This window comes from Rhinolophus hipposideros, assembly GCF_964194185.1.
Source record: "Rhinolophus hipposideros genome assembly, chromosome: 8".
Classification (NCBI taxonomy): domain Eukaryota; kingdom Metazoa; phylum Chordata; class Mammalia; order Chiroptera; family Rhinolophidae; genus Rhinolophus; species Rhinolophus hipposideros.
In genome coordinates this window covers 55,083,765-55,110,367 of record NC_138054.1, presented here as the reverse complement: position 1 = coordinate 55,110,367, position 26,603 = coordinate 55,083,765, and the positions used below count along the sequence as shown (strand labels likewise).

Here is a 26,603-nt window from a genome sequence, read left to right as displayed (position 1 = left end):
TGATGTACTTTTATCTTTCCCTTGTTTAAGTAGATTATATTGAAACACATCCACATGTTTTTATAAGTATATGGTACAAATAATTAAACATCTATAAAATTAGTATGGACAAACAAAAATTAATATTTGCTTCCACCCCTAATTCCAAGTCTGATCTGTTTTAGTTAATAAAAGTTGGTTTATCAACAGACCCTTCCTTCTACCCTCCCCCTTTTGCATACTTAATATATAATAATCAGAGTCTACTAAACATCAGACGTTGTGTTGAATTCTGGAGAAATAATGAAGAATCAATATATTTTGAATAATCTTTCCCTTCGTAGCATGGCTTTAGCCGAGCCTATCATGTAAGCTTAATACACACAGATATACTTTAAGTCTATCCTGACAATGGAGGATTTTTAAGTTCAAAACTTGACTCACACAATGAGTGCAGGAGAGTCACTTAACTTCTCTGTGCCTCAGTTTCCATTTTAAAATGAGGTTTCTGTATTTAAGGATCTCTAAGCTGTTTCACCATCTGAAATTCTGACATTCTATGAAGGACGACAACAATCACAGTAGCATTTGCTTATTCCCTCTCCATTATATTTTCATTCATTCATTCAACAACTATTTTAAAAATATATAACATCTACCTGGCATTATGTTAGGGGCTAAGGAAAATGGTAAGCATAAAGAAGGTAACCATCTAAGAGGGAAGATAGTCATTAATCAAAGAATCCCATAAAATATAAAATTATAATTCTGACAAATGTAATGAAAAAGAGGGTCGAAACTCTGAGATTGAACACCAAGGAGAATATTCACGGGGTGGGGTGGTACTGACTGAGCTGAGCACAGAAGAAAGGTTAAGAGTCACATATGCAAAAGGACACAGGGGAGGAAAGAAAACTCCAGAAAGTGGGAGTAGCATAGGCAAACACCCTGTGGTGGGAACTTGACAAGTCAGAGAATCTGAAAGGTCAGCATGACTGGGTCTCACAGATGAAGACTGAGTATAGAATAAGAGAACAGGCCGCAGAGGCAAGCAGGGGCAAACCTCTCAAGGCTGTTAGACCATGTGAAGGTAGACTGTGAAAGTACTGGGAAGCCATGAAAGTGTTTTAAGTGAAAACATTCCTATAATCAGACATGCATTGTGACGAGATCAGGAAGGAAGCAATTTCACAGTGAAGTTGCTTTTTTTGTCACAAGAGCCCCATTACCTTCATCTTGACCTTCACAATTCTAAATGCATTTATTAGCACATACCCCAGTCCGCTTCCCTTAGCTGGCTACCACCCTGTCCAATTGCTATTGTTAAAAGTATGTATAAATAAAAGACAATTTATCACTAATCAGCCGTAGAGCACTCAGCAATTCCTACTGGCCATTTGACAAATGTCTCCCTGTACTTACCATTATCTGAGGCAAATGAGTTAGAGAAGTCCGATTTCGATCTGTGGGGAGAAAAGAAATAAAGACTCTTAACCTGTTTTCTTGTACCTTTAAAGTCTCACCACATTCATTTAAAGTCTCACTACACTGCTGACAGGCTGACGTGTACTTACCCCTCTCTCCTGGGGTACTCAACATCATCATACGTCTCCTCGGAGCTATAACTTGGCTTAAAGGCCCTTTGGCCTGGTATTTCTTTAGTCATTGCCAAGGCCTCCACATACCCACCTGTAAGGAAAACAGAGAAACCCCCTGAAGAACAACTGCTATCATAAATGCAATCACACGTACCACTGGCAGTAGAGGCAAGAAGGGGAAAAGATAGGTCACATGTACCAAAGCTGGATTATACTGTTGGTGTGTGTGATCATTTGGCAAACCATTTCCCCTTGCAGAGGCTCAGGTATGATTCTCCGAGGTTGGGATAATGATAAATAACGCCTACCCTTATATGATCACGGCAAGGATTTACTACATTTTTTTGAAGGTGCTAGTTTCCTAGTAAACTAGTAACTCCTCTCTCTTCTACAATTGCTCTTCCTCTAATGCCTGACCTCAAATGGTAAAGTCCTCCAGGCTACAGCCCTGGGGCTTCTCCATCTACCTACATGACCTCATCCAGTTGTGTGCATTTTTCTCTTAAAGGATAAGTTCTTAAGACAAGTTGATTGCATACATGTCAGCATACAATATTCATTAAAGTTGGAATTAGCTAGAAGATGGTTTGCCAGGTTGAAAATGTATTGGGATTATTTGCCCAAGTAGCCAGCTTGTTAAATGCAGGTGCTGGTTTATTTCACAGAGATGTAATTTTGTCATAACCATAAAACTGCCACCTTTTATCAGTTGGCATAGGTTAATATTTAGAGTATGGGTGATTCAGAATCATTTCCAGACATGAACTAGTGATCGGAAATAAGTAGTAATATACCTGCGAAATAGGCAATAAGCAAATTGAGTGGTATCTATTCACTAAATGAACCAAGCAACGAGATTTTATCTTCTGACACGAAGTCAATTAGCATATAGGCCCCGAACTGTCTCAATGAATGTTAGCTTCCAGAGGCATAATAAGGTCCTGCATTTTCTTAAGGAGTTACCAGTAAATTTCTTCAAGACAAAATAAAGATGCTGAACCCACAGCTGCTTAATTCTTAGTTCTGGACAATTTTTTTCTTTCCTAATCCTTCCTTTTGGCTGAGGCAAATGTAAAAGTTTGTGACTTCATTTTAAAAACACAGACAACTCCTAAATTTACAGCTCTAGCTTAGATATCTCTAATGAATTCCAGATACTCCATCAGCCTTCATATCATTTCCATTTGGTTGTCTAAACATACTATGTTCCAAACTAAACACACTTTTTCTCTCTGCAAATTTGCTCTTCTTGAAGTCTGACCCAACTCAATGAAAAATGGCAATTCCATTCTTTCAATTGCTCACATCCAAAACCTTGAAGACATCCTTTCCTCCTTTCTCTTTCTTACTCCACCTCCAATCCACAGCTCTAATTTCACATTACATTCTGAATACAAATACATCTCAATGCTCCGTCAAGCTACCATCAACTCTCATGTAAATTATTGCAACAAACTTATAACAGATGTGTAATTCATCCACTGCCTTTCTATATCAATTTTTTCAATTATTTTTTATCTTTTTCAAATCTGTTTATTCATTTTTATTTTAAAAACATTAAATATAGTTATGTTTTGTGTCTTGTAATTCTAATATCTGTAATATTTTGCAGGTTGGTTTCTGTTGTCTGTCCTGGTTTTTATTCTCTGTGGCTTGTATCCTTCTATGTTTAGTTATTGTTTTGCCTGTGAACTGTTAATTTAAAAAAAAAATCATTTTGTGGGAATTATTTCAAACCTGGGATAAAAATAGATTCCATCAGAGAGGATTTATGTTTGCTTCTATCAGTTGTCTGGGAGGGCTACCAAGATGGTACAACTTTAGATTCAGCTGGGTTTCTTTAGGAATACACACATAGTGTGAATTCGAACTGCAGGTGCACATGAGGATCAGCTTATGATGGATTTTTTTCCTTCACTCAGCACCAGGGTCAAAATGGGCAAATTTCCTTCTGCTCCATGGGGTTTATATCTTGCTAATTCTTTTTTTTTTTTTTAAAGTAATACTTTTATTTTTTTCAAAAGTGGCCTACTTGAATAGAAGTATAGAAAAATACTCACTTGAATTTTTTTCTTAAAACTTTCCTCTGTTTTCATACCCACTCCCCTCGACTAAGCATTTTGTGCTACTCATCGTAAGTACTGCAAAGACTTATTAATGGATTCAGCAATTCCCTTTGTGCTTTAGCAGTATGTATGAATTACTCAGAATAATCGTCTTCAGATTGTTTTCATCATCGTATAATCCCCAAATCTATAGTGACTCTTTATGGACATTATGTTATTGCATGAAAATGGCATTCAGTCCCACATTCAGGGCTTTCCTGTAACTCTTCTTTACTTCAACTTGTTTTCCTCTCTTCCCTCCTTCCCCCGCCCCCAATACTCCAAATAATTCTATTTCTCATCTTAAGGCATGGTTTTTAAGTTAAAGCTATCTCTGTGTTTTCTCATTCACCTCATCAGAACTATTTACCCCCCATTTTTTAAATTAAAATTCTGTGTTTTTGTGGTAATAACACAACATCTACCAGCTTAATTAATTTAAACAATACAGTATTGTTAACTATATAGGCTCAGTCTTGTTTGTTCTTAAAGTGTGGACCTACTTTGGGGTTCCAACTTTATACAGGAGTCTCCTATTATAAACTCACTTTGGGCAGGCCCTGGGATACGGCCCCTGTACTCTGCATGCCATGCAGTCGGAACAGGAACTCAAGGGATTCAGAACTCAGTAAAAATCCTCAGGGCGAAAGTAGCTTTGGCATTCACTTCCCAGGATCCCTGGTTACTGCTGGTGTACGGATGCCTTTTTTTTTTTTTTGTAATAATCCTCATATGTTTATTAAACCTAATTATAAGGAAAAGTAAAGAAATTGCAAACAATGGTCAGCAGTGGTCCTCAAAGCCAAGCTTGTTCTCCCTGCTAATTCTGCTCCAGGTGCTGCAGGCATCAAGTGGTCAGAACCCCAGAGGGACCGTCAGGGAGGGTTGTCGTAGAGGCTGGACCCCATGACTGTATCCAAGCCAGTGACACTGGCCGCTCTGCCAGTTCACAGGTGTTGATTGGTTTGGATGCTGATGGAGCAGAATGAGGCATCCCCATGCCTGGCTCCCTTCTCTCAGAATGAGGACCCATGTCTTCTGTGGCTTCAGGTTCAGGCTCCAGCACTGAGAGGGACTCCACCTTCCACCTAAAAAAGTGCCCACTCATCCTTTAAATATGGCAATCTCAGATGTAGGCTCTGCGCCAGCCCTTGGCTTTTTGGGAGCTTCAGTATACTAAGTTCCCTGAAGATACCTGGGCCTGCACTGTGCTCCAGGAAACTCTAGGTACCATTGTCATGGTCATCTCGACTTTGAAGCAGCTCAGGTTACCACAGGCAGACACAGATATTCAGGGGCTGATGAGCAGGAGCGTCAAAAGGAAAGCCTGAGGCAAAGGAATTTTTAAAGAACTCCAAGGGCAGGACCTAAATAAGGAGAGAAGCTGGAGGCAGGCGGACGACTGCAGACGGCGCATGGGGCCGAAGACCCAAGTGAAGATGAGGGATGGCTGTGCGTCCTCAGCAGGGCTGGAGCCAGACTTGTGGAGGCCACATCCACACTCTGTCCTTGCGTCGGGGTCCCCCTCTCGGCAGGTCTCATTCACATGGTGCAGCAAGCCCCATCCCGTCCACTGACCTGCTGTGAAAGCAGCTGATAAGTTGGGCAGGCCAAGAGGGGCACCCGCCAGCGTCTCATCTCTGTTCATCTTCGCCCTGTTGCGCTCAGGCCCTGGCAACCAGTCTCTCATTTATCCCTACCCCTCTGCTCGCTAGGCCAATCCCGCTCCACTGGGGGAGGGCGGTCACAATGCGACTCTGTGACGTCCCTGCAGCCCAGCCCCACACCAATTTCTTCTTGTGAAATCTTTTTTTTTTTTAACCATTTCTGTGATACTTCTATAAATTTTTTAAAAAATCGATTTTCACTTGTTTCTGTCAGAATCATTCAGATTGTCTAATCCACTATATTCTCAGAAACTGAAGTTTGATTTATTCTTTCATTCCTTTACTGTTTTGTTGGTAGCTCGAATGTGCCAGACACTGTGCCAGGTTACAGAAATACAGAGAAAAATACGCAGTGGTCTCTGATCTCAAGGTGCTCACAGTATACCATGAGAGGCAGACACGTACACGATGAATTATAACGTAAGGCATGCTACAATTTTTCAGAAATGAAAATGAAGAGAGCTAGCAGTTCTTTAGCATATGAACCAGACTTTATGTGCAGTGATGAACAGCACAGGGGAATAAGTATAGGAACCTAATTTGCACATGAAAGGAAGTAAATTTTCCAAGGTTACAGGAGACTCTAAAGCCTAATCTGGAAACGTGGTCATTCCCTCGCTGCTTAAGTGTCATGAAAACAGAGAGGCGTGAAGAATTGTGATCCCTGAAGAGTGGGAAAGAGCAAGGTGGGCTGAGGTAAGGGAGGTCTCAGAAGTCACTTTGGAGGGAGATCTTAAAGGATTGATAGGACATCAGCAGGTAGAGAATGAACATAAAGAGAGAAGAGATCAAGCAAAATTAGAGGGGCACTTAAGCACATGCCATAGTCAGTAAACTGAGAACAGTGCAGAGAGTGTTCAGGGAAGGAGGTCTGTGGCAGGAATGAGGCCAACTAGCTTAGAAGCAGATTTTAAAGGGCCTGGAGTCCATCTTATGATCACTATGAATTTATTCTTCGTATAACTCTGATTGTAATACTTTATGAAATGTTAGTGGTTTGCTATGGCTTATTAGGCTGGAGTAGACATCGGTTTTCTTTGTCTATCCAGTGTCTACATTTCCCCCCCTGATTAACAGCCCTCTTATTTGTTATGTAGTTTTGGTAGAACTGACTCTACCCCCAGCTCCAAGAGTGAGTTTATGTCTCAGGCTGGATTAGAGTATCACAACCCCCATTTATAATGACTGGTTCAGGAATGGCATGTGACCCAATCAGAGCCAATAAGACTCAGATCTGGGCCTTATAACTGTTCAAATAACAATTTCTAGTTTTTCTCGGGGGTTCCTAAGAGGACAGAGTCTAAGCCTGTCACTGCTAGATGCCATCTTGCCTCCGCAAGGGTAGAATTTGTCTGAAAATGGAGCCAAGCCAGAGGCTGAGCAAAGCCAGGAGTAGAAAAAGTAATATTGAGTCCTCGTGATGTGGTTTGTGTCCCTGAATCCAGCCATGGCCAGACTCTCTACTAGGTGAGCCTCCTTTTCTTTTTTTGCTTAAGACACTGTGGTTTGACACTGTCACTTGCAATCAAGAGTCTTGACTAACATGAAGGTAAAATGCAATCTGAATAGTCAACTAATGATATCATCTGTGTGTCAATTACTTGGGCCTACAAAACAAACACAACAACAGGAACGGGTAGATATAAAAAGAAAGGAACAAAACTGACAGATACTTTCTTCACAAAAAGCCCTCTAAGGTCCCTATTATGATCCCTTTTTATCAATGAAGAAATTGAGCTACAGGAATATGAAATTACTTACCACGGAACGTGTAAGGTTAGAATCTAGCTTGAACTCAGGCCGTCTGCTTCTGGATCTAGTGCTCTTTCCACCATTGCACAGGTGCCACATTAGGGCAAGTTACTTAGTACATAGCAGATGTTCAATAAATATTTATAAAAGAAATTAAAATCTTGGCCGTGCACAGCTTTAAAATAATTTGGTAATGGTAAAGAGAACCAGGAAGAAATGCAACTTACATTGACCTTGGAAGTCCCTGGCCAGCTTCGGGTCCTTAGGGCAGGCCTTTGTCTGGCTGGTGTCAGTCACAGCGCCTGGCTCCCTGGCCAGCATGCCCCCCCTACCTCCGTGGGCTTTCATCATCTGGATTTTCCCAGGTGTCCTTTCATTGGCACCTACCTAAACACATGCAACAGGGAGAGTACTGTAGGGCTTTGACATATCTGTTTAGTTCTTTGCTCATTCATGCTGTTCTTTATTCATTCATTCCTCACAGGTAGTAATTATTTATGATTTATTTAATGGTGTTTTACTAGACTCTAAGTTTCACGAGGAGGCACACCACGTCTTTTGTTTACATCTGAATGGCCAATGAAGGCCCAACACAGAGGCAGGCCCACAGGAAGCAGTCAGGGCATAATAGGGCAGGCTCTTTATGTATTCTATCTCTAAATTTCGCAACACCTGTTAGGAAAATATCATGAGTCTTCCTGATAAATAGTTTATAAGGGTCATATAGTAACTGACCTCTGGTCTCAGCGAGTAATTTACCGAGGCAGGGGGTGACCTTAGAGCCCCGTGCTCCTGACCACTAGGGATGCTGTGTTCCTTTTGCCTGACATTTCACCTTTCCACCTTCCATTCTTCTGTTCCTCCTCACTTCTTTCCAGTGTTTGTTAAACACTTTCTAAAGGTGAGACAACATGCTAAGCTCTGCAATGAATGTGGTGGTTTACATGCTAGTCACGGAGACCATACCTGCAAACAATTAATTAACGTATAATGTGGCAAGTGCTTTTTCCAGCAGTATTGTTCACCGAGATGAAAACAGAGAGGAGGGGAAAGTCAATTCTCTTGGCTAAGAGACAGGGTTGGAGAAGACTTCAAAAGCAGGTTTTATTAAACCATTTTACAATGTAAGTAAGAGATTGATTGAGGGGCTAAAGGAACACTTAGCAGATAAATCAGCATGAGCAAAGGCATGGGGTATGTGGAGAAATGTTAGCGTCCTCATGAGGGGAGTAGGGAGGCTGATGAGGGAAGAGGTGAAGGAACCAGGGGTAAGGGGCAGGGGAAGAAAGACTGGAAATGAGTCTAAAAAGACAAGACAGAATGGGGCTGAGTTATGAAGGGTCTTTCATCAAAGGCAAAGAGTGTGAGCGTTAGCTCAGTCACAGGGAGCCCGGCAAAGGAGAAACCTGACCAGGTTCTCAAGTCAGAAAAATCTGGACAGACTGACTGGAAGAGATACTGGAGACAGAGAAGAAATAGAACATTTCTGGCCATCTGAGTGTTTTCTAATGATCAGATGACAATGGGAGAGGGGATGACTGTCCTTTGACTATAAGTGGACATGAGGGTGGACTCAAAGGATACATTTGAAAGTACTTGAATAAAGCTGAAGTAATTAATAGATATACGAGTAAGGCATGGAATTTCCTGAGTGCTTGGTGGGATCTGGGCAAACTGAGAGAACAGGAGCAGAGGCATTCTTTTCGGTCACACACTCAAGAGTGAGTTTTTAAATGGGGAAAAATGACAAGAAAGTAATGAGGTCAATGTTTCCCACTGGTATGGAGGCCGCCTTCCCTCAGTGGAAGTAGTGTATGCATTCTCTGTCCTTGGGAATGTTCCCTAGGTCTGTGGGAATCATAATGGACTTTGTATCTACTGACCAGTAGTTTATACGTGACCCCAAAGAGCGCTGCCCAGCTAGACCACCCACCACATTTACCTACCAAGTTCCAAACAACCTCTAACAATACCCAAAACTCACATCCAGTCCATGAAAGTAGGACCATGTCCCTTTGGTGGTAGCCTGACCCCATACCTGGCTCTTGTCATATGGCCAGCACTGGAAAAGAACACATCCTGGTTTTGCTCTTTCACGATCAGTCTCCTTAATCATGCTTCCCCACTTCGGATCTCTGACCTCATAACCCATTTATGGCCTTGCCCCTGCCCCTGGCCTTGACATGGGACACTGCTCCCCACCCCACTCTGGTCCCTGTCTTTCATAATGAATGACAATTCTGTGAATTGTGTTGATTTGTGATGCTCTGTAAACAGCCATCCTCATCCAGCCTGGTCTCTGGGCCGACACACCAGATCAGCCCCGCACCACCAACTAGTTGTGTGATTTACCCAAGTCCTGCAGATTGGAACGGGAACAATTGGGTGTTATAAGATATCTACACAGGTAGATGTTACACAGGTATCTAGAATGTTTGGAACACTGGTAGTAGCCCTGTTGGAAACTATTGTCTAAGCCTCTGACCACACTCATTGTTTTGTAGGGGATAGTGTCAATGGAATATTGATACACACACATATACACTATTCACTATTAATGAACAATATTGATCAATTAATTACTTAGTAGACAACAATAATCCATTTCATTTTTAGGGTAGCTTATGGCTTACAAAGCACTTTCATGTACATTTCTTTTTATCATCATGCTTGAGGATAGGAATGGGGATGTAATCGAGTGGGGGTTATTTTTTCTCATTTTAAAGATGAGATGACCGAGCTCAGGGACTAAGTCACTCTTCTGAGCCAGACCTTCGAGCACAGAGCCTAAGGAGGCCCTCTCTTCAGGGTTGTGCAAATGCATGGTCAGCACCTGAATGTTTCCTTATATTTTGCCCCCTGGGTACCTTGCTGCATGGGTAATAATAATCCCTGCTACATGGGTAATAAGTGGCAACTCCGAGGCTAGAGCTCAGTGTTAGTGTCATGCTCTTATCTTTGATGAAACCCACTGTATCTTCTGACTCTTTCTCTCTGAGAGCTGCATGTCTCAGCTTCTAAAAAGTCATCCCATAAACTGATGCTATTACCTCGCTAAACTGTACTGTTTGGTCTGGCACCCTAAACCACAGATACCTTGGAAAGATGGTTTGAATGTAGATCCTTTTCTGTTTTTTGAGGTTTCCGTTCACATGGCTCTTGTTCCTTCGTTGCTTTATCTTCGTATTTAGGGCTGAAATGTGAAGAGATACAAGGAAAAAAGTGAAGTTTACAGTGTGTATATGCTAGTATACCACTTAATCCTAAATGAAATGGGAAAATTGAATTTAAATAGATGTGAGCCCTTCTTATTCACCTTTTTAAAATTTATTTTTAATCTTTTAAAGATGAGGGTGCTAGGATCAGGTCAGCCATAGTTCCCCTGAGTTTCTGCGTGCTCTCAGTGCTAATGAACTCCTCCTTAAAATCTCCTAATAACTCCCCACTGTCTGCAGGATAAAATCTAAGTCCCATCTTGATCTGCCTCCTACGTTACTTTCCAACCCCATCTCCCTATGCTCCATTCTGCACTTTTGCTCTCGTCTAGACTCTCCTAATTCACCAAACCGACCATGCTATTTTGAGCAACTCACGCCCTTTATTTCTGTTTCCTTTGCCAGACAAACCTGCCACGTCTTATATTGCTGGAAAACACAATGCCCTTTTCAATATTTCTAAACCATCTTACTCCTGAGGATCTTCCCCTGATTCTCCCAAGCAGTCATACCTTCTTATCTGCACCCCCAACTCTGTCCTTCTATCTTGTATTGTAACAGTACTGTCTGTGGATTGATTTTCAGTTCCTCCATTTGGCCTTGTCAACTAACTAAACATCAAGTTCTAAAAAGGCAGAACCCTCTTATCATATGCGTATCCCCAGCACTACTGCTGTGTAATGCGTGGTAGGAAGAGCACAGCACCTGGCACAATGCTCTCTAATGAAAAGAATGACTGCCACGTGCCAGAATGCAGGCAGCAGCTGCTGAGGAGAGAGTCAAGGCGGAGAGTGTAATGAAAAGACTGAGGACCCAGGACAGAATGCTGGGGAACACCAACACCGACGTGAGAACTTGTGTTCTGGCATTATAGTGAGCTAGAAAAGTTCTACAACCACTTTTTTATAAAGGCAGAGAAAGACGAGCCCTCAAAGAGAATAAGAGGTGGTCATGAAGGAAGGAGAAACACCAGGAGGGTGCTGTTCTGAAAGACAATGGAAAGAGTTTTAAGGAGTTTCATTCATTCATCTAATTACTGAGCACTCTTGTTCATCATTAAGGCCATTTATTAATTCTCCTGTGATGTACAGGGGCTGAGAAGTGAGGGCTGGGTCTAATCTCCACAGTACCTTTCTCTAAAAGTCATAGATTAACCTTTCTACAAATCACATTTTCTCATTTATAAATGAAAGGTCACCATGCCAGTCTCCACGGTTGCCATGAGAATGAAATGTGATAAAATGTTGAAAGCCTAACATTGTTTATGGCATGTAATGGACCCCTAATAATGATTGGTGTCTTTTTCTTCATCAAAACATTTGCTGGGTTAGAATTATGCAATTATTTTGTTCCCATTGCACATTGCTGATATGTCTTCTAAAGCATTTACCTGCCCGATTGATGTACATGTCCTCTGTAATCCATCTTCTTACCCCCCAGGCTTTGTCCAGTAATTTCTACAGTTCAATCTCCATAAATAATTCTCACATTAAATATTGTGACTTCTAGGAATAATACTATGGGGAGAGGAGTCCCTGATCTCTGCTTTGAAACTCTTTTGTGGCTCCCCCTGACCTACAGAAAAAGTCAGGATGTGTGCCATCCAATACAGTGGCCACTTTCCACATGTGGCTACTGAACGGTCGAAATGTCTCTGGTCCAAATTGAGCCATAAGTGTAAAATACATCTGGATTTTGAAGACTTGGTATGAGAAAAAGAATATAAATACCTCAGTAATAGTTTTTATAAAGATTACATCTTGAAATACAATATTTTGGATATATTGGATAAATAAAACACATTTTTAAAATTAATTTCACCTGTTTCTTTTTACCTTTTAAAATATGGCTAGGAGACAAAATGTAAATGACATGTGCTTTGTACATATTATTATTGGACAGGGCTGGTCTCAATGATAAATCGGGGCGCTCAGGCCCTCCTGGAACCAGCTCTGCATACTTCCCCAGTTTTGTTCCTGCTACACTTTATTATGCTCAAGCATTATCAAACCGTGAATTCCTATGCCGGCCTCATTATCTTTGCTTACACTTTTCCTTGAGCCTGGGACCTACATTCCGCCATTGTCACCTGGCCAATTCCTCCATGTCATTCAAGATTCAGCTCAGTCATCACTCTTCAAGGAAGCATGTCTGGAGCCTCACCTCTGTGTTTTTACAACTTTCATAGCAGTCATTATATTATATTGTTATTTCCTGTGTACGTGGTCATTTCCCCCTCCTTCAACCACTCCAGCCTTCATGTCCATCTTGAACCAAAAGTAGGAAATATATTCTATTCATTTTCATATCTCAGAATCTGGCAGTGTCTGAACAGAGTAACAGCTCAATAAATGTTGAATTAAATAATCATTTGACATGTGCCTGCCATGTGCCCAGCCCTGTGGTAGGTGCTAATGGGTAGTTATGGGGCTCATGAGTTGAATCGGGCAGAGACATGAAAGGAGCCCACCCAACTGAGGAACGGTTCTCCCATGACCCAGCACGTGTTTTTCACCTAATCCAGGAAATTTGGATACTTGTTCTCCAGAGCTCACCAACCATGTTTATTCTAATGCATTAAAAATAACTCAGGGGGAGAGTGATAGCCACCAACTCTGAAGAGGCAGGTGAGAGCACTGCTATGTGTTAAGGCCCTGCTCTGGATCAGGAAGTACGAGATGTGCCAGGAATGCCAAGAACAGGAAAACACAGGCCCTGCCTACAAGGAGCTCACAGACAAGAGGGTGGGGAGGAGAGTAGAGGTGAACTTGCATGTGAGCAAACATAACATACAGTGACATCAGTGCCCACATATGTGTACCTTACAGTGGTACCCCAGGGAAGGGACTAGTTGGCTACTTCTCACTGAAGGACGAGAATCAAGGAAGGCTTCTTATCGGAGGGCGTGTTAGATGGTCAGTACAAGTTCTCCAGATTATTAAATTGGGGTGACTTAATGAGTTAAATAAGCAAAGGCAAAGAGACTTGAAGCATAGTATGACTTGAAAATTGTAAGTCCTTGGGTAGTCATGTGTGACTCTCCCTGTAATCCGAGAGCCTCTGAGGGTAGTGGCTGGACCTCCATCATTGCAACAGCCCCAGTAGCTAGCAAATGATTGGCACATGCTGGGGACTCAGTGTTTGCTGAGTGAGAGCAGTGTGGGTTGGAACAAGGTGAGAGGGTTAGCATCCCTGAGCCCCTTGTGTACCAGGAAGTGCGAGGCACTGGTCTGGGGGTAGGGTGGGTTGGGGGTGCGGGATGAACCAGGTCAGGCACTGGAATCATAGCTGGCCCATCGAGGAAAAGTAGCTCAGTTGTCAGAGGGGCAGTAGCTGGATTAATGCTTTTCCTTTGGAAGATAAAACTCACCTAACTTCTTGATGGAGAAAACTCTTCCAAGGCTAAAAGTAAAGAAGAAAATGGTCATTTTCCAAAATCTACCCTAATTAACCCTGGGTCTCTGTTTGGTTATAGATCATTAGACACTAGACCGAAAGGTGAGGTGGGTAAGGGCTCAGTACATAGCAAAGGGAGACTCTGACCACAGAAAATTCTATGAACTGTTGCCAGTGGTGCTGAAGGTTGTCAATCCGAAAAGAAAACAAGCTTTTCTGAAGTTACGGTGCCTGCCAGGGGGAATGTATGATTTCACTTAAAAAATTCAGTGGTTCTCTGCATAACTTTCCAGGAATGCATCTGTAGGATAAAGGACTTTTAAATCATACGAGGAAACATGAATTTGTGGTATTCGAGTATAGTTTCAGTGGGCAAATTGGTGTGCAAGTCATGCTGGGAACTCTCCCTTCCTGATTGTGTATCCTCTGATCAAAAATCCGCTCTCGCATGGCCTTAATTTGACTCCATTAAAATTATGTCCCAGTGACAACAACATAGCCTCTCATTTGTGTAGTGCTCACGTATTTGATGCCATCCATTATGTGAGTCTATCCGAGAACCCTGAGACAACAGAGACTATCTCAGCATCCAAAATGCTGCCACAAAGTCCAGGACTACCAGCTCATATACTCTCCTTTGAGGAGAGCTCTGCAGGCTTTCATTCAAGGACTACTGGTTTTTATTTTCTATATAATTCTAGTAAATCAGATGACAAGTCAGACAGACCTTGTTTTATCTCTCTGTTAATTTAATCTCTCTGAGCCCTGAGTTCTCGCCTGTAAAATGGAAGCAGTGGTAGCAGTTTCTCAGGTCACACTGCGGAGTGCTACCAGGCATGCACAGGTGCCTGGCACACAGCAGGGACACGCCTGACCACGAGACACTCACTGCGAGACACAAAGATATTGACAGGAGAAAGAAATGATAGTTGTCAGGAAACAGAAAACAATGACAGCAAACAGATTTGTGGGGGTTTAGTGCGAAGGCAGCCAGCTCTGAATACCTACAAGGGCCCAAGAGCTTCTCATAAAAAAAGTATGGATGGTCCCCAAGCATTCCTTATGTTCTAGGGTACTCCACGTCATCAAGAAAGGGTGACGTCAGAGGCCACCCACCAAGACTAAAACTACTGAGATGAACATAAAATAGGCCTGTACATTAAAAGATTGAAAAATTAAAAATACTTTCATGATTTTTTTATTTTAAATGGGAAAAAGCTCAGTCATTTGGAAAGGTCACTGGTGCAGAAAAGTTTGCTGATGTTGCAAGATAAGTGAGGCATTTTAATAAAATGTGTCTACTCTCATTAATAGGTGTAATAGTCATTTATAGTTTTCTAGCCATAAAAATGTATTCACAAATGAACAATCCTTTCCAATAAGCATGAGGAAACAAAAGCAGATATATCAGTAAAAATATTATTAAGGGTAACGTCTGAGAGTTTACTGCCCATGTTTTCTTCTAGGAGTTTCATGGTTTGGGGTCTTAACGTTTAAGTCTTTAACCCATTTTGAGTTTATTCTTGTATATGCAGTAAGAAGGTGATCCAGTTGCATTTTTTTTCCCCAGCACCATTTATTGAATAGACTGTCTTTACCTTAATGTATATTCTTTCCTTGTTTGTCATAGATTAAATGACCATATAGGCATAGATTTATTTCTGGGTTCTCTATTCTGATGAGAAAGGTGAAGGGATTGAGAAATACAAATTGATAGTTGCAAATAGTCATGGGGATGTAAAGTACAGTATGAAGAATATAGTGAATAATATTGTAAAATCTATGTATAGTGTTAGATGGGTACTAGACTTATCGGGGCATCACTTTATAAAATATAGAAATGTCTAACCACTATGCTGTACACCTGAAACTAATATAGAATATTGAATGTCAACTATGATTAAAAAATAGTCACAGGGATATAAAGTACAGCACAGGGAATATAATCAATAATATTATAATAACTATATACAGTGTCAGATGGGTACTAGACTTATTGGGTCAGTGATCACTTTGGGAGGTATACAAATGTCTAATCACTCTGTTGTTCTGTACACCCAAAACTAATTAAAAAGAAAAAGGAAACTGAAGCAGAAAGATGAAGGACATAGACTAAATGTGCGCAGTGAGAAGAGTAGAAACTTAACTGACTCAGCTACGTCAGGTAAATGCCTACTGTGTGCCAGGTGCTGCCCTAGGTGCTTACCTGCCTTGTCTGACTTAGTTTTCTCAACAATTCAGTGAAACAAGTATTGATCCCCTTTTGTACTGAGCACCTACTACTGCAGATACAGTAACCACAAGGCATATGCTTCTTGCCCTCATGGGGAATACACCATTTTACAGAAGACGCAACTGAAGCTCAGAGAGCTAAAATGCATGGAACAGATGCCAGGCACTTACTATTAAGCTATTTACCTGAATTTACCTTATATTCATTCTCACAATGACTCCAGATGGGAGTACTTCTGTTATCTCTATTTTGCAGGTGACGAAATGGAGTTCAAGGTCACAGAGCCAGGAGCTGGGATAAAGACCAAAGATTCCTGCTAGGGCCCTTAATCAAGTTACTATATTGCCTCCAAGGTGGTACCTAGAACCATGTCAGCCAGGAATCAAGAAAATGTGCCTTCGAGGGCCTGGTCACTCTCGGAAAAGCATGGGGTATACAAATTTGTCTTGTGCCAAAGAACTCTTCTGTCTGAAGGGACAGTTATTGAAGTCCAGTTGGTTCTGGCCACCATAGATAAGGGGTTGGGAATGGATTAGGACCATCTGCTCCCATCCCGTCACACATTTTCGGTCTCTGATATTGCAGGGCTCAGGATTCAGAATTTTAGCAGCCGGAGTTTGGACTAGCCTCAGAAATCAGGGGTAAACCAAAAACAAAGACCTTTCTTCCCTTGTAAAAGAAACTACTTTCGAATCAACTCTGTACACGTTTCATTTATAATTTCTTAAGAAGAGAGGAAAAAAATACCTTTTGGAGTTCTTCAATTCCAACTTCATAAGTTGCTAAAGCAAAACAAAACATGAAAAAGTTATTTAAGGCAGTTTCTTACAGGAGCCATTTCTTATAGTACCCAGGATTAAAGCAATTATGAATGTTTGCAGAGTTCAGCTTTCTCAGCTTTCATAACATTGATGTATGTGATGCTTTGTCTAGGTGGCTTGGGAAATTCTCGGGTCACTGATCATGGTTTTAATTTCTGTGGGGATTTCCAGATGGAATATACAGTCAATGAAAACATTTGAAACAAATTTTAGGTTCCTGTTTTGGTAAATGTATTCATACTCCGGGATTAAGAGAAAGCACTGACATTTAGTGGTAGGGAAATCGGAGGCCAAACAAGTCCGGGGCTCAGCTCATAGAATAAGCGTTTATTATCAGAGCACCAGTGGTCTGAGAAGGCAATGGGTTAACGCCTCCAAGACTGCCTTCACATTCCCCGTCTGGCTGAGGGTATTTAAGGCAAAAATCTGGGCGTTCCTCCAGAGGCTGTGTGATGGTTGGGGTGGAGGAGGGGTATCTGCAGGGAAACTTCCCTTGGGCCATGTGATTTTCTGGTGGAGTCAGTGACCCAGGAACTATGATAGGAATAGCCTGGTAGACCATTGAGATTATGATCGATAAGCCTAAGGGTATTAATCACAGGTTTCAGGGTAATTTTGTAAAACTGGGAACTGGGTGGGACGGGACTTTTGAGCTCAAGCCACAGGAGGATGATCTATTATTAAGGAAAGGAGAGTTCAAGGAAAGGTGAGGCCAGGGTTGCAGCAAGGCCTCTACTATGGGGGTGCCAACAGGACCCTGTTTCAGTAGCAATCAGAAGGCAAATTTGAAAGGGAAGGGGAAGGACAAAAGGCCAAAGAAATCTATTAATAAATCGTACTTCAACAAGATGGACTCCATTGCATGCCTAAAAGTGTTTTGCTCCACGTGTGTTTGGTTTACTCAGTACAGCTTGAAAAGTCACCAACCACCAACTAAGGTTTGAATCCCTTTTGATATTTCCAGTAGTTTTGTGGATTTCATTTAATGACGTGATGACAATCTTAATTATTAACATGAATAGTAGCAAGAACTTGGGTTCAAAGTCCAATCCTGCCACTTCCTACCTGTGGGACTATGGACAAATTACTTTTTTTCTTTGAACTTCAGCTGCTCATCTGTAAAATGGGGTCAATTGGTAAGTGCCTTAGAGTTAAATGGGGAGATTAAAGGAGATGATATAAGAAATATAACATACCTAGCAACTTCCCATCGTATAGAAAGTGATACGTTTTTCGATGAAATTGCTAATTTGATTTTTCTTTTCTTACAAGTTATCTATAAAGGTTTTCCCCCTGCTGTTTAGTGAATATGTGTGCATAGTAAGTAGGACTTCCCCCTCTGTTTCTTTTCTCTTCTTTGCTGCTAGAGTCTTGAAGCTTTGGTTCAGAAAACTGACCAAAGAACATGTTGCGTTTCCAAGCTATTATTATTCTAAACTTACAATCCATTAATGAAGTAAATTAAATCCTAGGTTTTCTTTAGGGGCTATCTACATGTGATTGCTGACACACAGACCTAAAATTCTGTGTGGATGATTAACAATATGTGCTTTAACTTGGGTAATTATACACTTTTATTTTCACCATTTTTAAAATCAAAACATTTTATTCTGCTGTTATTTGCTTTAAAAACTTTGTGTAGCTATTAATGCATTTTAAAATACTGCTTATGATGCAGACTGCCTCATCCATTCCAGGCATGGATTTCTTTTTCAATTTAAAAAAAATTAATCTCCTCCTTCCTCCTCCAATTTATTTACCATATATATACATGGTAAATATATATATGTATATATATTTTTGTTTGTTTGTTTGTTTGTTTGTTTGTTTTGTTAAAGAATTAACCAATCATGGTCTCTTTGCTTCTCCTTGCCACCTTGGTGGGGAGTATTGTTATTCTGTCTCAGAAATAGGGAAACCAAGGCTCAGAGAAACCTTACTTGCCAAGGCTAGTTGGAAGTGTTCCCAAGGTTGCATCAGATTGGTCTCTCTAACTCTCCTTCCAGGGAAGCAAACATCCTTTAATGAGAAGCAGCATAAAGTTACAGAAAGAGCACGGATCTTAGAGGCAGTCTGAGCCCGGTCCACATTGTAGCTCTACTAAATACTACTTCTGTGACCTTGTACAACTCAGTATGACCTTGAGTTTCACATCTCTAAAAGTGGTTAATAAAACCAGTATGTCAGCAGGGATGTACACAGAGAACCTAACAGAACTGTGGCCCACGGTAGAGGCTCAGTAAATCCTCGTGTTTATTCTGGCACCCATATTTGTGCCTTTTGTAGAGAAGAATTGTCTGATCCTATAGGCAGAACAGACATAGAAAATTGTAGAAATGCTATGAGTCCCTGTTTCTGCTTCTTCCCCGACAGGGTCTCAGTTTTCACAGAAAGGTCTGAGTTTTTTCAGTGATACCAGAGGCAGGAAGATTTGCTCTGAACCAGTGGTCAGATCCATTAAATGAATCCTCTGCTCCCATTCAGGCTAAACACAGGGGCCTAATTCTCATGGTCTGTTATCTCCCTCTCCACACACAGAGTCACCAGGGGACTTCAAGAAAGACACTACAAGAAGAGAGGTGAAGTTTCTATAGGAGGGCAAGGAAGAAAAAGAAATCACCCTATCTTGATTTTTCCCTCCCACATATTGACAAAAGGCTAAGCATCTCAGTAGACTGGTGAAAGAGAGAATAGAAGAGGGTAAAGAGAAGGCAAACACTAGGAGTCGTGAGATACGTGAGATAGCATTGATGCCCAACTGGATTTATTTATATTTTTAAGAGACTAGACAGAGGGCTGGGAAAGAAATGAGATGGTAAAGCAGCGTGGCTGTGAATGTTTAAACTTACAGTGAGCTTGGGAAAATACCATTTTTGACACATTTTCATTCCACACAGCCAATATTAATTGGCTTAGCAGACTTACAATCAGCAATTTCTTTTGAGGTGCACAGGTTAATGGAGTTGCCAGCGTCTCTCAGATATGAGATTGTTGCCTCATAATTATGTGGTTCTTCCAAGTCAGCACTGAGAAACATGGAGAACAAAAAGGTTACTTAAAAGAAAACATTTCTTTAAACATTTTAAAACTTTGTGTAGTTTTTCTCCTCTCCAGAGAGGTAAGATAAGTGTGTCTGGCCAATATGGTGACCTTAGCAGATATGGAAGGCACATCACCCCTACACTAAGTACACAGGAATTCTGGATGAAATATAACAGTGCAAAGAATTACACAATGAACATGTAACTCACCTAAAAATCAATAAGAATTCTTTAAAAAATCCCCAGATGCCAGACATAGAGAGGAAACTCACAGTTAAAGATGTAAGTGAGAATTTCAGCCAAGGGAATGAAAGGGAAATTGGGACCAGATAAAGAAAGATCTTAGTGACCGCGGGGCTAGGGATTTAATGTCTGAGTCAGAAGTTAAGTCTGAGCCACAGGCCTCATCTGAATGGGAAGCTGGAACTGAGCTACCAGCATAAAGGCCAGACAAAATGCCATCCCATCCATAAAACAAATTCTAAAAAATTATCTGTGTGCTCTCAGGGACTGAGCAGGGAAGACTGCTATCTGACTATAGCCATTGGAGCTATAAAGGGTCACCCATGAGAAATCAAACTTGAAAACCCAACACCAAGTACAGGTGTAGGTTCTATCTATGTATTTCAGAGACACAAAGCCAAAAGGGTACTTGACATCCAAGCTCCCTTTGGAAAGCTAATCTGAAATCACTCAGTGACCGTGTTTCCATGACCCATGGCACCTCTGCTTTCTAAAGGAAATAATTCCCACTCAAAAGAAGCTTTTGGTCAAAAACTGCATGCTACCCATGATGAGGCAGCATAGGTAGTCAGAAGAGATAACTCATGGGAGAATTAATAATAGAATGACTTTAAAATAAGTATGTTTGAAGTGTTCAAAGAAATAAAGCGAGCGATAAAAGCCATGAGAGAGAATGAAAAGGAACATGTAGATTTGGAGACAGGTAGAAAGCAGTTGTAGAAATTATAGACATAGTTCTTGAAATAAAACATTTAATGTAAAGGTTACAAAGCAGACTAGACACAGCAGAGGAAAGACTTGGTGAATTACTTAGGTGTGAGAAGGTAGCACAGAGAGGTAGGTGTGAGAAGGTACACACACATACACGGACGCACATACAATTTAGAGCTAAGAAAGGGGACAAAATGAGAGATAGTTTTCAGTTTTGAGAAAGTTATAAAAATGTTATGATCAGTTCTATGCCAATACATTTGAAAATCTAGAGAAAATCAGCAATTCTAGAGAGAAATATAAAATTATCACAGGGATTGAAGAGAAATAGACTGATAGGCCAGTAAACCATTAAAGGGCTTGAATCAACAGTACACACACCCACAGCCCCCACTACCCACCCCCATATTCAAGCCACCTATCTCCTTTGCCATCGCCAAATAATTTCATAGACAAGTTTTTATTACCAGTTTCAGAGAACAGAAAAAGAAGCTACACTACTCATTTAAGAGGATAGTATAATTGAATCTGAAAACCACAAAATGATCAAACAACAAAATAAAAATATAGCCCAATCTCACTTAAAACATTTTAGCTCAAATAAATAAAATAGTGGAAAATGAATTAATTAGTAATAAAACTAACTCAAGAACAACTGAAATTTTTCTAGGACTTCAAGGATAACTCAGTATCAGAAAATCTGTCATTATAATTAATCACACTGAAATAATAAAAGAGAAAAACAACCCACCCAGATTATTTTAATAGTTGCAGTAAAGCATTTTAGGTAGATCAACTTTCTTAATTAGATTAACCTCCAACAAAATCACACTTAATAGCCAAGTGGAACAAAGAGTTAATACGTAAACTCTACTGGAAACTCCTACAATAGAAAAATATCAAACCCATAGAAAATTGGACAAAAGAATATGACAGACATCACAGGAGAGAATCACTGAATAGCTTATATAAGTAAATTTACAACCTTATAGTGAACAGGGAAATGGAGGTCAAGACAACGAGAATTTGATTTACACCCTTCAGGTTAGCAAAAATCTTAAAGTTTGATAAAAATATCTCATTTAGCCAAAATATGGAGAAACAGGATCTCTTTACACTGGTTTGAGAGTGTGAATTGGCTATTTTGAAGAATAATTTTTCAATATCTAACAAACCTGAAGTTGTTTATTTACTATTGTTCAGCACTTTTAACTCTAAGTAAAAAACCTAGAGAAACTTGCTTTTATATTTACCTAGAAATATGAGGATGATTACTGCAGCATCATCTGAAAGGGTGAATGAAAATTTAAAACAACCTAAGTGTCCCTCAGTAAGGAAATACATGAACAAATTGTGATACGTTTATATGATGAAATACACGCAATATGCAATTATAATGAATAAATTAGACTTGTATGCATGAACATAGAATACAAAAACACAGCTTTGAAAAAAAATCAAGTTGCCGAGAGATAAAATAAGATGCCATGCATACAAAACTGTAAAATACTATGTTTTAATAGATAGATGAGTTTGTAGCTAAAGTATAAGAAATACACTAAATGGATTCACTCCTACAATGCGAGTTGGTATTGCCAATGGGAAAGGAGAAAGAGAAATGGGACTGGGGAGTAAAATGAAAGAGACTTTAACTGTATCCATGACAAATGGAAAGTAATTACTTCACACCGGATGTGGAAAGAGGAGAAAATATTATTCTATAATCCTCCCACCTTAACACAAGTGAGGTCTCAGTAGTTTGGTATTCTTCCTGATTTTTTCCATTTATATGTGTATCTGTATAGTTGTTATAGACAATGAAAAGGTTGTCATTTTCTCTCTTTTCTTTTTTTCTCCCCATTTATTATTATATCATAAGCACATTCTACCCAATTGTTTTCCCTCTTTTCTTTGGCCATTTTGGATATTTTCAGGTTTGTTTGGTTTTTTCATAGTCTCTATAATATTTTTAAAGATGAATGAATAGTTCATTTTGTAGAAAACAAAAAAATTATAAGCTCTAATATATCAGTAATTTCTCCTCTCATTGTTTTGTTCTCCTCCCCCTGCATGAAGTAATAAAGAGGAACTTTCTTAAATTATAGAAAGTTATAGAAAGTGTATCTCATGCTCCAGTGTCCTAAATCTCATTAGGATATGGTAAATCAACTTTATTAATCAGAAACAATTTGTGGAAATATTGAAAGAAGATGTCTAATCAATTTCTTACAGTACTTCTGTCAGAAATGAATAAATACCTAACTTCAGATGATCAGAAAGAATTTCAATCAAATTAAAAAATAAAGAGCATCTTCAGATCAATTGTCATTACAGAGAGGCAGTCTCAGGGTTAATATTAAAAGGGGAAAAATATATTGTAGATCTATTTAAACCCCTCTTTTTGCTACCTGAGAATGTCTTTTATCTTTTTTCTGGTGCATTAAAACCAGGTCTGAGACCTGTCTTGATTTAATACGGTGTGGGTCAATATAAAGAACTTGGATTGCAGAGAATAAATAACTCTATGAATTAAATATATCCATGTTTCAATTTCTTTGTTTCTACATGTATTAAAATATCTGTCTACAGTCTGTCTCCAGGACTGTAGACATTATTGGGAGGCAGCACAGAATTACAGACAGATTTGAGCTTGGGGTCAGACAGATTTGAATTTGAATCCTAGCTCTTCTACTTTCTAATTATAAAGTATTGGATAAAACCCTTACTCTTTAGTTTCCTACTCTACAAAACATCCTTAGTTTCCTACTCTTTAAAGGTATATTATGGATATTGAATGAAATATTTGCACTCTTCACATAGGCATTCCACAAAAGTGTGCAGTGATCTTATATTAGATGATAGAAATTACAGGGTTTTTAAAAAACAAGTTTTGGAGTTTGCATTTTGGAAAGTTCTTTTTACTACTTGCATAGCATCAGGTTTTATCTTTTCCGATTTTCTTATAGAAATTTAAATATAGTAATTTAAATATTACATAATAAAATATTAATGTCTCTTGATGATATCTTCAACATTATCTGTGTTCAAGAAGAAACAATATTTTCTTAAATATGATGGAAATACTGAAGATGACTTACAAAAGCGGGTATTTCTCATTGTGTTTGGTCCCTAAGAGACCCATTTTCAAAATACATTTTGAACAAGTGAGCTCTTTGGCTGAAGCATGGAATTGTGACTTCCGCTTGTTTACACTTGCCATGTCTACTTTAGGCCACAGCCCTCCTTTGGAGAATAATCTGTCAACCTCTGTATTAGGCTCTACACTCTGGAGAAGTGGTACACACGGCTCATTCAAACATCTGTTCATTTGGTCAAACAGTGAAATTATCCATCACAGTATTAGTAGCTGTTACTTTGGTTGGTGCAAAAGTAATTGCGGTTTTTGTAATTTTTTTTTTTTAAACCTTTTATGCATTTTAAGCATGTTTTTTCAGGACCCCTCAGCTCCAAGTCAAGTAGTTGTTTCAGTCTCATTGTGGAAGGCACAGTTCACTGGCCCATGTGGGGATCGAACCCGCAACCCTGGTATTATGAGCATCGTGCTCTAACCAACTGAGCTAACCAGACAATCTGGTTTTTTGCAATTTTTAACCTTTTAAACTGCAATTACTTTTGCACCAGCCTAATGCTATTTGTTGAGGGTTTATCACACATTAGGTACGGTACTTAGATTTATCATATCTATCTCTCTCTGGCTGTGTGGTCGTAAGCAATCATTTAGGGTCTCAGAGCCTTTATTTCTTCATAGAGTCTCTGAGGCAATTACTGAGTGAACACATGGGACATGCCTGACAGGCACATTTCCTCTCTCATCTTCTCCTGCCCCACATTGCATGAGGCTGTGTCAAAAAGTTTCACTGCAGGACAGTTCTGGAAAATCTAAGGTAGAGCTTGCATTAAGTAGAAAAATTGAGACTTCAACAGCAAAACCTGTTATAGCCTTACTTTAAAAAATATAGCTAATATATACTATTATGTCAGTTTCAGATGTACACCATAACTGCTCAACATTTATATACCCAAAGAAGTGATCACGGTAAGTCCAGCAACCATTGGACATCATAGTACATTATCACAATATTATTGACTATATTCCCCATGCTGTACATTACGTCCCCATGACTTATTTGGTTTTTTGTACCTGGAAATTTAGACCACTTATTCCCTTTCATCTTCCCCCCTACCTTTTAAAACATTTTCAATTACAGTTAACATTCAGTATTATTTTATATTAATGTCAGGTGTTTGCCATAGAGGTTAGACATTTGTATAATTTAAGAAGTGATCCTCTTGACTAGTCCAGTATCCACCTGGCACTATACATAGTTATTACCATATCATTGACTATGTTCCTTATGCTTTACTTTGCATCTCCATGACTATTTTGTCACTACCAGTTTGTACTTCTTAATCCCTTCCCCTTTTTCAACCTTTCCCCCAAACCCCCGTCTCATCTAGTAACTATCAGTTGTTGTCCACAAAACCTATGATGACTGTGAAGGTTAATTTTATGTGTCAAGTTGACTGGCCACAGGGGTCCAGATTAAATAATATTTCTGGACTTGTCTGTGAGGGTGTTTTTGGGTGAGATTAACATTTGAATCAGTGGACCCAGTAAAGTACATATCCCTCCCCAGTGTGGGTGGCCATCATGCCATCCCTTGAGGGCCTGAATAGAAACAAAGGTGAGGAAGGACGATTTTGTTCCTTTTTTCCTGCCTCACTGTTGAGCTGAGACATCTCATCTCATCTTCTCTGGCCCTTGGACTGGGATTTATGCCATCAGCTCCCCTGGTTCTCAGGCCTTTGACCTAGACTCAGTTACCCCACTGACTTCCCTGAGTCTTCAGCTTACAGCTGACACATCTTGGGACTTGACCTCCACAATCATGTCAGCCAGTTCCTCATAATTAATAAATAATGACTATTATACACATAATATATATTATACAAAGTCAAATATATACATGTATGTCCTTCTGTTTCTCTGGAGAACCCTAATACCATGACCAGGTAAATGTTATTAGAGTGTTACCGAACCTTACACAACCTGCCATCTCCTCCGGCCTCAGTTTCAAGAGTAACATGGTTAACTCTGAAGCTGCAATGTCAAACCACTGATCTCATTCATAAGGAGCACATGTAAACAATAACAATAGCTAATAATTATTGAGCACTTCCTGTGTGCAGACTGTTCCTATTACATGTGTGAATTCATTTGATCCTCATTTGACCCTATGAAGTAGATACTGTCATTTTTTTCATATTCAGATGAGAAAACTGAAACATAATTTAAGGTCACAGAGAAGTAAGTGTTAGAGCAGAGATCAGAAGCCAGGTGTTTGACTCCAGGATCTGGGGTCTTAACTACTATGCTTTCATTTTCCCCTGAAAATAAGACCTAGCTAGACAATCACTTTTAATGCATGTTTTGGAGCAAAAATTAATATAAGATCCAGTCTTATTTTACTATAATGTAAGACCAGGTATAATAATATAATATAATATAATATAATATAATATAATATCAGGTATAATATAATAATATAATGTAATATAATATAATATAATATAATATAATATAATATAATACTGGGTCTTATATAAAATAATATAAGACCGGGTCTTTTATACTGTAATATAATATAAGACCGAGGCTTATATTAATGTTTGCTCCAAAAGACGCATTAGAACTGATTATCCAGCTAGGTCTTATTTTCGGGGAAACACAGTAGCACCTCACAAAAGGGAGGCACCCTTTAAAGTCTAACATAGCATGAACAACTGCCACTGTGATGGAAGTCATCGCAGAAGGAAGTCA

At 39.7% G+C, this 26,603-nt stretch overlaps 1 protein-coding gene across 1 annotated transcript in view; it reads right to left on the bottom strand.

The window, feature by feature from the left end:
• Positions 1-26,603, bottom strand: part of FYB2 (FYN binding protein 2) — a gene marked incomplete at its 5' end in the record, with an annotated part of 107,208 nt that overhangs the window by 20,248 nt on the left and 60,357 nt on the right. Inside the window, 7 exon segments of the mRNA XM_081058040.1 lie at positions 1,402-1,442; positions 1,554-1,668; positions 7,329-7,488; positions 10,198-10,294; positions 13,687-13,718; positions 16,693-16,727; positions 19,692-19,792. Coding sequence (XP_080914166.1) covers positions 1,402-1,442; positions 1,554-1,668; positions 7,329-7,488; positions 10,198-10,294; positions 13,687-13,718; positions 16,693-16,727; positions 19,692-19,792 — 581 coding nt within the window.